Source organism: Microcebus murinus, chromosome 16 (genome assembly GCF_040939455.1).
Source record: "Microcebus murinus isolate Inina chromosome 16, M.murinus_Inina_mat1.0, whole genome shotgun sequence".
Lineage (NCBI taxonomy): Eukaryota > Metazoa > Chordata > Mammalia > Primates > Cheirogaleidae > Microcebus > Microcebus murinus.
This window is the reverse complement of record NC_134119.1, coordinates 70,372,808-70,384,285: the sequence shown is the minus strand read 5'-3', so window position 1 is coordinate 70,384,285 and position 11,478 is coordinate 70,372,808. Positions and strand designations below refer to the sequence as shown.

Here is an 11,478-nt window from a genome sequence, read left to right as displayed (position 1 = left end):
AGCTTGTTGATATAATTGATAGGGTTTGAGTATTGACTCAACCTTGCATCCTTGTTTGTGGAGTATAATTGATCTTATATGTCATTTGACATCAGTCCATTTCCTTGTTTTTTTGTTGTTTTGGCTTTTGCTTTTGGTTTTGAAGACAGGGTCTCTCTCTGTCACCTGGGCTAGAGTGCAGTGGCCTCCTCATTGCTCACTGCACCGTCAAACTCTCCCATGTACCCTTATCTGCCTAAAGATGGTCCTATCCCCAGAAAAAAGTCTGAGGACTTCACCCAGGCTCTGCCTCAGGCTACCACCTATTCTTCCTGGGGCCGCTACCTGCGATATTTTATCTGCATAACAAAACAACCTTGGCTGGACCAGGAGTTTGAGACCAGTGTGGGCAACATAGCAAGACCCTGTCTAAAAAAAAAAAAAATACCTTTGTTCATCATGGATTTCCTCTGCTCACCCTTCCATAACCTGTTGCCACCTCTCCTGAGCTAATCTTGCTGTAGCTCAGGATAGTATAATATATAAATTACAATTATTTGACCCTTTTTTGATTCTCACAGTTTGTGGCTGCCATACGTATGCACACAAAATGTTTGCATGCCTTTTCTCCTGTGAATCTGTCACTATGAAACCTTCAGAGGTTAGACTGAAAGGTTTAAACTCCCCTACAGTGTTCTGGCTCCTTGAGAACAAGATGGATTCTACAAGGAAAGGAGAGAGGAGCTCACTGGAGCAGACATGTCTTGGGGGATGATTTCCCCTGAAGTGAGATGGGATGAACAGGAAACACTAAATTCCAGAGGAATCTCAGGGTCAGGACCCATTTATCACCTTCCTGGCCAGAGAGAGAGAGAGTCTGAGAGTTGATTCTTCTACCTACAGAGAGGATTAATGGGGTTTGCGAAGAGAGTTCAGAGTTACGCTGCTTTCAGCAATGCCCTGGAGCGTGAATTGCACAGCCAAAAAACCCAACTCAGGCCCCTTGGTTTCCCATTGTATGCATTGAATATTTGTTCTGACCCTGCATGTCCCTCTGCTTCTCCCCCAGGGAACACCTCTGGGCCAGAGCTCTGGTACTGGGGATGAGGACAATGGCACACCTCCCTGCCACCCCAGCTTTGGGAGCGGAGTGCTCAGTGGGGGCAGGGGGGTTGTCTGTTTTGAGCTGCCCTCTCCCCATGTGGAGACATTACCTTTCGGCCAAAGCAAGGGTCATAGGGCCCAGGACACTCATCATCATGGTGCCTTAGTTGGAGCCTGCATCCCTCAAGTGGCACTTGCCCAGAGGAAAAGGGAACCCCACTTCTGGAGCCTGTGCTCGCCATGCCAAGAATTTATCCTCAACACCAAGTAGCTGGGGGCAGGATGAGAAATGCTGACATCCTGCCCCTCCTGGGAAGACAGCCCTGCAGCTGGGAGTGGGGAGTGAGGGAGCCCTGTGCTCTTGTGGCATTTCCATCTTGCTGAATTGGGAGGGTCAAGGGAAAGTGAGGGTCTTGTTTCAAATACGACAGACTTGCTGTTCTTGTATTAATAGAATTATAGTAGTTTCTATTTTTTTTTTTTTTTTTTTTTTTGAGACAGAGTCTTGCTTTGTTGCCCAGGCTAGGGTGAGTGCAGTGGTGTCAGCCTAGCTCACAGCAACCTCAAACTCCTGGGCTCAGGCGATCCTTCTGCCTCAGCCTCCTGAGTAGCTGGGACTACAGGCATGCGCCACCATGCCCGGCTAATTTTTTTTTCTATATATATTAGTTGGCCAATTAATTTCTTTCTATTTATAATAGAGACAGGGTCTCAATCTTGCTCGGGCTGGTTTCGAACTCCTGACCTCGAGCAATCCGCCCACCTCAGCCTCCCAGAGTCCTAGGATTATAGGCGTGAGCCACCGTGCCCGGCCTATAGTAGTTTCTTGAATAAATGCTTCTTCATTTGTTATACATCCTTAGGACCATTTTCAGAGACATTAAATGCTTGCTTTTGTTTGTTTGTTTTCTTTTGTTTGCATGTTTGTTTTTAATAGTTTTCACCAATTTCACTTGGAAGGAGTCTGCAAGGGGCCTCCCACTGCCATGCTGGAAGTGTCTTGGTCTTTTCGTTTTAGTTTAGATTTTTAAAATAACCAAACAGTTTTAGATTGACTGAAATGTGGCAAAGACAGTATAGAGAGTTCCCATGTAACCTCCACTCAGCTTTATCTGATATTAATGTAACATCTTACAGTTGTATTGTAAGATACTGGGCTATAAGGACAATGGACACCTTCCAGCTTCTGTTTACTGCTTGTTTGCTAACCGCAAGGCATTATGAGTATATTATGGGATGCAGAGGAAAAAGACAAAGAGAGCAGAAACCTGAGTCTCTCAGCTAGGACCCGGAACAGGTTAGGGCCTATCAGGGGCAGGCTGAAGTAAAAATCACTGTGGGGGTGGATGCATGACCAGTGTATAAACAACTAAGTTATAAAAGGGGGCTAACACACAAAGGAGGGTCCCTGCACAGAGAAGAGGTCACTGCGCTGGCACTCTAGGGGCTTGGACCCTAGCTCGAGCTAGACAATAAAACTCCTTTTGGTAATTACAGCCTCGGTGACTCTGTCTCTTTGTCCTGCGGCCTTGTGAATCTCGAATATAACAGTATGGCATAATTGTCAAAGCTAAGAATGAACATTTGTGTAATGCTGTTAACTAAACTACAGACTGTATTTTTTTCCACTAATGTCCTGTTGCAGGATCCATTCCAGGATAGCATGTTTTATTTAGTATTTAATCATGTTATATCTTAGTCTTTTCCCATTTGTGACAGTGGCTCTGTCGTTTTTTGTTTTTCTTGATCCAGGCACTTTTGACAAGCCCTTATTAGGTATTTTATACAATGTCTTTTAACTAGCATTTACCTGGGGTTTTTTTATGATTATAGTTGTGGGTTTGGGGGAAGAACATCAGAGTGGCAAAGTGTCCCTATTGCATTAGACTAGGTGGTACAGGATATCCACACAAATGATCCCTAATGGTGCTAACCTTGATCACCTGGTGAGAGTGTTATCTGTCAGATTTCTCCCATGGAGTTACTGCTTTTCTCTTTCCACATTTAGTCACTAAGTCCAGGTAACTCAAGGGGAAGGGAATCTAACTCCACCGCCTGAAGAAGGCATATCTACGTACTCTATTTGCAGTTCTTCTTTAGGAAGATTTGCCTCAACTCCCTCTTTAATTTATACAAGAGCACTATTAATTGTTGTTTTATTTTTAAAAATCAAATAAATATAAATATGTCTCATAAGATGAACTTTGTGTTTTGTTCATCTTTCATACACACGGAGTGATGCAGGGGAAGTGAGCCTCTGGGTAATGTTCTGCAGTGATTGTCTGAGACGAGGCAGGAGGGCCAAGTGCCTTCAGAGAGTGAGAGAGAATGAGTCTGAGAGAGAATGAGTCTGAGTGAAGCCTGTAGGGTGAGAGGGAAGAGGAGACCAGGGAGCTGCAAACACTCACCTGTCTGTGCCTATTAGAGGCCCAGTCAGGAGCCCTTTCCCTACCTTTCCTGTTGCTGGCCGAGCTACTTTCTTCTCACAGAGGCTAAAAGGCCAGACACCTTGGTGGGGACATTGCCTCAGTCTTGCACAAAGTGACTAGACAGAACATCTACTGTGGTGCTTCCGGGAAAATTGTCCTCCATGGTAAGAAAGAACCTGTGCACAATTGGGAGCTTCATGTGTACCTTCCTTTTTTCTTTAGACATATTAAATAAGGTCGTGGTGTGCAGTGGTGTTGCCATCTGTGACCAGTGGAGGAAAGCCAGTACTCTGAACATAGTATAGAGGTTGATTAGAAAAAGCCCTGGATCCTTCCTGACATCTTAAGACATTGAACAAATCCTGGAAATTTCAGGCTTCTATTTCAGTGAGATAATTAAAAACAAACAAATCCTTGGAGTTTAAGTAATTTATAGATAAGTAATCTGCATCTTGCAACTGAATGCTGTAGTAAGGGCTAATACAAACAAAAAGTAAGTGGCTTAATTCTGTTAAAAAGAGCACCCCCTTCCTTAGAGCATTTTCATTAGAACACTTGTTATTGTAAATTCTTTCTCTGCCCCTTTGAAATGTATGTAATTCTTGTTAAAAGCCTCTGGCCAGTTTTACAACCCAGGAATGGCTTTCTCAAAAGTCTGTGGAACACCTCTTGAAATGCAAATACCAAGGGAGTTATACTCCCATTGCCGAGTTTCCTAGGAAGGAGGATAGGAGCCTAACTTGCTCCTAGTGCCAAAACTACCTGAGGTCATAAAGAAGTGAGAAGTTCCTTTTTTTTTTCCTTTTAGAAAGCCAATTTAAAGTAACTCAGATTGTCACTCCAATAACCAAGTAAATTTAGGTTGAGCTATATATAACAACTAGTCCTGTCATGTTCTTTCTCTCTTTTTTAAGAGTTTTATTTTTTCCGTCTTTGTAATGTATTGCCTGAGATGTACATGACATTCTGGTTTAACGTTTATTCAATAATAAAACTGTTTTCTTTCTCCTTCGTGAAGGTTTTCTGGGTTGGGACATTTTGTTTTGGATTCTATGATCCCCCGTACAAGCGACCACACCCGAGCAGTCTCTCCCTCACCACCTCAGAGCACTTGCTGCTACCATGTGACGAGGTCTTCTGGGTGAGAAGATTGTGTTTTCAATTCTATTTCTCCCGCATGTGTTCCCCGTCTAGAAGAATCCAATTCCAAATGACTTTGAAACTTCTGTATTTGCTAAGCAAATAAATACGTGGGCTGATGTGACTGAGACCAAAAATGCAAGCTCATTACACAGCCCACAGACACACGGCCTGTGGGAGCGCGGGCCTGAGTGCCGGGGGCGCCACCGCTGCCAGGCCCCGCGGCCGGGTGCGCGCGCGCCAGGGTGCAGCCGCGCGCTTCAGGGGCTCCCGTGGTGCCCCGCGCGCCCGTGTGCCAGTAGAGACGACCCCGAGGTGGGGGCGGGTCGGCGCGTGTGGGTTGGGGTTATGGTGACGCACCCCGCCACGCTCCTGACGTTGGTTTATATTCACCCGCCCGCGCGTCTGGGCACGCGCTATACTGCGCACACACCTGTGGATTTATGGGTTTGTTCTCGCGCCCTCTCAGGCCCCCTAGCACCTCAGCCTCTCCGCCCCCCAGTAGCCACCTCAGCGCGTTTTCAGGTTCCCGCCTGGTCCTGACTCCGCCCCCTACCGCCCCATTGGCCCGGCGCTCGGGGCCCAGGAGAAAGTTCCCATTTCTGTCTTTTCTATTGGGCACGCTGTCGGTGGCGTCACAAATTTCATCCAATGGGAATCAGTCAGGAACTACCTGCTCAGCATTTCCCCCCCCCCCCCCAGGGCGCGTCGTATAAAAGGCCTGCTCCTGGTTGCCCAGCCACCTCACTACAGGCTGGATCTCAGAGTCTGCGGACCTCGTAGGGACCCCCACGAGGTCGCGGGTGGGATTGGAAGAACCGCTGCCTGGAAGTCACCGCCCTCTTCAGGCGCTTGTGAACGTGAGCTCCCAGTTCCCGAGTGCTCTGGAAGGCGTCAGCTTGTCCTCACCTGATGAGTGACCCCAAGTCTGTGGTGCAAGTGGGCAACCATGAGCCCGCAGGTGAGACGGACAGGAACCGCGACCAGAGAAAGAGGGTGGGAAGGAAGTAGTGGTGTCCATGGTTGGGGTGCGGCGCGCGGAGAGCGTGTGGACATATCTCCCTCTCCCCCTTCCCTTCTGTCCGTGCCCCCATCTTCCTGCCCTCTTCTCTGTAGGTGCAGCAGGCCGGGCAACCCCGCCACCCAGCAACTCGACCAGGTGCGTGCTCTCGGCTTACCAGTGGGGAGAGAGGAGGTGGAGCCCAGGGGTGAACACCAAGCTAGGCGTGAGGGGCGACTGGACCCCAGGGGTGAACACTAAGCTAGGCGTGAGGAGGGACTGGAACCCAGGGGTGAACACCAAGCTAGGCGTGAGGAGGGACTGGAACCCAGGGGGGAACACCAAGCTAGGCGTGAGGAGGGACTGGACCCCAGGGGTGAACACCAAGCTAGGCATGAAGGACTGGACCCCAGGGGTAAACACTATGCTAGGCATGAGGAGGGACTGGAACCCAGGGGTGAACAGTAAGCTAGGCATGAGGAGGGACTGGAACCCAGGGGTGAACACCAAGCTAGGCGTGAAGGGGGACTGGATCCCAGGGGTGAACACCAAGCTAGGCGTGAGGGGGGACTGGACCCCAGGGGGGAACACTAAGCTAGGCGTGAGGAGGGACTGGAACCCAGGGGTGAACACCAAGCTAGGCGTGAGGGGGGACTGGATCCCAGGGGTGAACACCAAGCTAGGCATGAGGGGGGACTGGATCCCAGGGGTGAATACCAAGCTAGGCATGAGGGGGGACTGGATCCCAGGGGTGAACACCAAGCTAGGCATGAGGGGGGACTGGATCCCAGGGGTGAACACCAAGCTAGGCGTGAGGGGGGACTGGACCCCAGGGGGGAACACTAAGCTAGGCGTGAGGAGGGACTGGAACCCAGGGGTGAACACCAAGCTAGGCGTGAGGGGGGACTGGATCCCAGGGGGGAACACTAAGCTAGGCATGAGGAGGGACTAGAACCCAGGGGTGAACACCAAGCTAGGCGTGAGGGGGGACTGGACCCCAGGGGGGAACACTAAGCTAGGCGTGAGGAGGGACTGGAACCCAGGGGTGAACACCAAGCTAGGCGTGAGGGGGGACTGGACCCCAGGGGGGAACACTAAGCTAGGCGTGAGGAGGGATTGGAACCCAGGGGTGAACACCAAGCTAGGTGTGAGGGGGGACTGGATCCCAGGGGGGAACACTAAGCTAGGCATGAGGAGGGACTAGAACCCAGGGGTGAACACCAAGCTAGGCGTGAGGGGGGACTGGATCCCAAGGGTGAACACCAAGTTAGGCATGAGGAGCGACTGGAACCCAGGGGTGAACACCAAGCTAGGCGTGAGGGGGGACTGGATCCCAAGGGTGAACACCAAGTTAGGCATGAGGAGGGACTGGAACCCAGGGGTGAACACCAAGCTAGGCGTGAGGGGGGACTGGATCCCAAGGGTGAACACCAAGCTAGGCATGAGGAGCGACTGGAACCCAGGGGTGAACACCAAGCTAGGCGTGAGGGGGGACTGGATCCCAAGGGTGAACACCAAGCTAGGCATGAGGAGGGACTGGAACCCAGGGGTGAACACCAAGCTAGGCGTGAGGAGGGACTGGAATCCAGGGGTGAACACCAAGCTAGGCGTTAGGAGGGACTGGAACCCAGGGGTGAATGCCAAACTAGGTGTGAGGGGGGACTGGAACCCAGGGGTGAACATCAAGCTAGGTGTGAGGAGGGACAGGAACCCAGGGATGAACACCAAGCTAGGCGTGAGAAGGGAGTGCTGGCTGGTTGGACCCACAGCACACCCAGACTGGGCCTAGGAGAAGGGAGGGTGGCAGAGGGAGGAGAAAGTAAAAGAGGAAGGGAAGCATTCAGAATCCCTGATTTTTCTTTCACCTGCCCTACCTCCCCAGCTGAGGTATTCTATTCTTCTCTCATCAGGCGGTGCTTCACAATTGATGACTTTGAAATTGGGCGTCCTCTGGGCAAGGGGAAATTTGGGAATGTGTACTTGGCTCGCCTTAAAGAAAACCATTTTATTGTGGCCCTGAAGGTTCTTTTCAAGTCCCAGATAGAGAAGGAAGGACTGGAGCACCAGCTACGCAGGGAAATTGAAATCCAGTCACATCTACAGTAAGGACAGTTTCGGTGTGAGACTCTCGCACTGGGTCTTTACTTTTTCTGTTTTCTTCTTCCATCTCTGACATCTGAACCCAGCATTTGGTAGCATAAAATTCTACCTACCCCCAATACTACCCCCAAGAAAGCCCTTCGCTTGTAGTTCATTCCAGTTACATCATATAAATCTCCTCTCTGTGGCAGGCACCCAAATCTTGATGCCCGTTCCCTGTTCTCCCGTCACTCACTCCCAGACTGGGCTGTTATTATTTTGGTCCCAGCACAATTGCCACTTGCGTGACTAATCACTGATAATACCATCATGTGTTGGGCCTCAGGGAAAACTGTGACCCTTCTTCCATCCTTCCTTCAGACACCCCAATATCCTAAGGCTGTACAACTACTTCCATGATGCTCGCAGAATATACCTGATCCTGGAATATGCTCCAAGGGGTGAGCTCTACAAGGAGCTGCAGAAAAAACAGAAATTCGATGAGCAGCAAACAGCCACGGTGAGAGGGGGTGGCTGGAGGCTCTGGGTCTATGAGTTTACTGTGTGCTAATGGGGATCTGTTTGTGGCTGTCATGGGTGTCTACATTTCTTTCTTAAAAATTTATCTCTGAATTTTCTGTAAATTTTATTTTTTTAATTTTCATTTATTTTTAAATTTTCTTTTAAATAAACTCCAAATGGACACATATGTAAATTTTATATAATATGCAAACATGCTACAGCTTCTCATTTGGATATCCTAATTACCTTCAGTGTATCTCTAGAATATTGATAAGTATAAGTTTGTGTATAAGTTTGCATTCTTGGTTGTAAGCAATGGAATCTTCCTTATGCAAAGAAACATACCAAAAGGCTGTGAAGGAGTTCACTGAATATGGCTAGAACTGGCTTAGAAAGAGGTACCAAGAAATTTCTAGAAAGGGAACCACAACAGTGATCTTCCAGCAGCAATGGTCAAGTCAGCTTGCTATGTCAAAATGAATGATCTATCTTTCCTCCCATTTCTGTCTCATTTCCTCCTTCCTCAGAGTCCTGTGGGAGATCATCTAAATAGCTCAGTGTAGGCTGTGTGGCTACTTGCTGTGCTAGGGCAACAAGGAAGATCTGTCCATCCTGTAATGTCCATCCTGTAACAAAAAAAAATGGGAGATAGAAAATCCTTCCCCACTAATAACCATCATGCTATCAAAAGGAGGTAATGGAGTTGAAAAGCAAAAAATAAAAGATCTCACAACAATCATAAAATTCATAAGGGGTATTCTACCTTGTAGGGAAATTGTGGCAGGCTTCACTTCCAGATTGCCTTTACTTTGGTCATACAGATAATAGAGGAGTTGGCAGATGCCTTGACTTACTGCCATGATAAGAAAGTGATTCACAGGGATATCAAGCCAGAAAACCTGCTGCTGGGATTCAGGGGTGAGGTGAAGATTGCAGATTTTGGCTGGTCCGTGCACACTCCCTCTCTGAGGTAGGTCTGGTGGTGGTGGTGGGTGGGCCCTGAGTACTACTAAGGAATGATCCATTTTAATTTATTCCACAAGTAAGACCCGGATACAAACCTGGGTTTATATTTGAATGTTGCTTTTTTCAAATTATTATTTTATTTTTAAGTTTTATTTTATTTATACGTGTTTTAGAGACAGAGACTCACTCTGTCACTCAGGCTGGAGGGCAGTGGGGTGATCATAGCTCACTGTAGCCTTTAACTCCTGGCTTAAGTGACCTTCATGCCTCAGTCTCTCGAGTAGTTGGAATTATAGGCACATGCCACCATGCCCCACCAATTTACTGCCCAGGCTCCAAATCTTTTTTGATGCTGAGAATATTCTGGTGGAACCATTCTGGATCATAAGCTAAATGATTGTATGAATAATCCCAAATAATGGATTTTAGCCGGTCCTAGTACTTGCCTTCTCTTAACCTTGGTCCATTTAAAAAGTCTGTCTCCAAACCCTGTGCTAAGGAGAGGACTGTCCAGGATGTCCTAATGTCTCCCATCTCACTGGAAGCTGGAAAGGAGGATTTCCCTCAGTCTGGGCTTCTGCTCAGTGTTCCCTTCTCTGCCTTCCTCTAGGAGAAAGACAGTGTGTGGAACACTGGACTATTTGCCTCCAGAAATGATCGAGAGGAAAACATATGGTGAGAAGGTGGATCTGTGGTGCATTGGGGTGCTCTGCTATGAGCTGCTGGTGGGAAATCCACCCTTTGAGAGCGCCTCCCACAATGAGACCTACAGACGCATCCTCAAGGTGGGATGGTCACACTTTGGGCATCCGTGGGGGAGCTGGTTGGCTGCTGGGCCTGTGGGACCAGGGCACACACACTAAGGTCCAGAGTGCCTTGGAGGGACTCAAAAAACCGGGAAGAATATTGACCGAGAAACTAACCAAACTTCTTTCTTCTCTCCTGGCTTCATCAGGTAGATGTGAAGTTCCCCCTATCGATGCCTTTGGGAGCCCAGGACTTGATCTCCAAGCTTCTCAGATACAATCCCCAGGAGCGGCTGCCCCTGGCCCAGATCCTGAAGCACCCCTGGGTGCGGGCCCATTCGCGGAGGGTGCTGCCTCCCTGTGCTCAGATGGCTTCCTGAGCCCTGTCTGCCTCTGTTCCTTACAGTTTGTTTAGGGAGCTCTCCTGGCGTTGCTACCTCATCTTTCTTCTTTGTTTCTTCTCTTATTAAATTAGCATTGTGCATCTTTAAAAAGCTGAATAGTTTTGCACCAGGTCTTTATAGTTGTGTGAGTTAGTGTGTGACTACGCTAAATCTTAATTTCTTATGGAAACTCTTTCCCATGAGAGTTGCCCAAGATTCTCCTCCCCTGGAGATGGTGACTTCACTCTCCTTGGAAACTACTGCCTGCTTTCTTGCAGATAAATGCCCTGAGGGTGCATAGCCTGTCACCTATCACAGTGGCTCTTTGACTCAACTATTCCCCATGTGTAAAACAGGGCTGTCACCAACACAAAGGTCCACTCTCTTTGTACTGACATTCAACATGCTGCTGTTTCTGAAACGTTTTCCTGCACATCAATGCCACTGAATTCTCAAATGAATCCACTAGCACCTCAGTGTTGTGTCATATTCTGATTGCATCAGAATAAGTCATCCCTATAATAGATACAACTCACCTCTTCCGAAGTCACACTTCGCAGCAATTTGGGGAGTCCCCTTCCAACCTTCTCCTGTAACCTCCTGTCACAGTTTTATGTGGCACCCGGTCCCTGCATTGATTGCAATAAGCTGACTGCACTAGAGGAAAGATCCAGATTCCTCAGCTGTGAGCTCAAATATGTTTTCTGCTCAATGCAGCCACTGTTGTCACCAACGTTTCTCTTGACTGAAAACACTTCGTATGGAGTTTGCCTTGTTGATGTTACTCTCACTGGTATATTCCACAGGCTCCAATCATTGGGAAATGTCCAGCAGATACAGGACTGATTTCTATTATAACCAGAGCCACTGCTTAAATAATTTAGCCACTCAACTCTCAGATGAACAGCTCACACTGTTGCAGAGCTATAAGTTAAATGCCCCAAGGCATTGGCTCATGGTTTTTAACCTGCACCTTCAGTGCTTACATCTTTATGGTTTCCAGCTTCATCCTTAGTTTGAGTTAATATTTCAATTAAACACTTGAAAATTCCTAATTAACTGGTCCACACTTATGAACCCTGCAATTTATACATGTTAGGTCCTTGATAAACTCACATCACTGGGCACAT

The 11,478-nt window shown here is 48.2% G+C and overlaps 1 protein-coding gene across 1 annotated transcript; it reads left to right on the top strand.

Annotated features, from left to right (window-relative positions):
- Positions 1 to 5,350: 5,350 nt before the first annotated feature.
- On the top strand, positions 5,351 to 10,478 carry AURKC (aurora kinase C). The gene is made up of 7 exons (XM_012788068.3): positions 5,351 to 5,613; positions 5,769 to 5,811; positions 7,563 to 7,754; positions 8,113 to 8,251; positions 9,075 to 9,223; positions 9,830 to 10,004; positions 10,175 to 10,478. The coding sequence occupies exons 1-7, from the start codon at positions 5,565 to 5,567 to the stop codon at positions 10,343 to 10,345; spliced, it is 918 nt and encodes a 305-aa protein (XP_012643522.1). The 5' UTR covers positions 5,351 to 5,564; the 3' UTR covers positions 10,346 to 10,478.
- Positions 10,479 to 11,478: the final 1,000 nt, after the last annotated feature.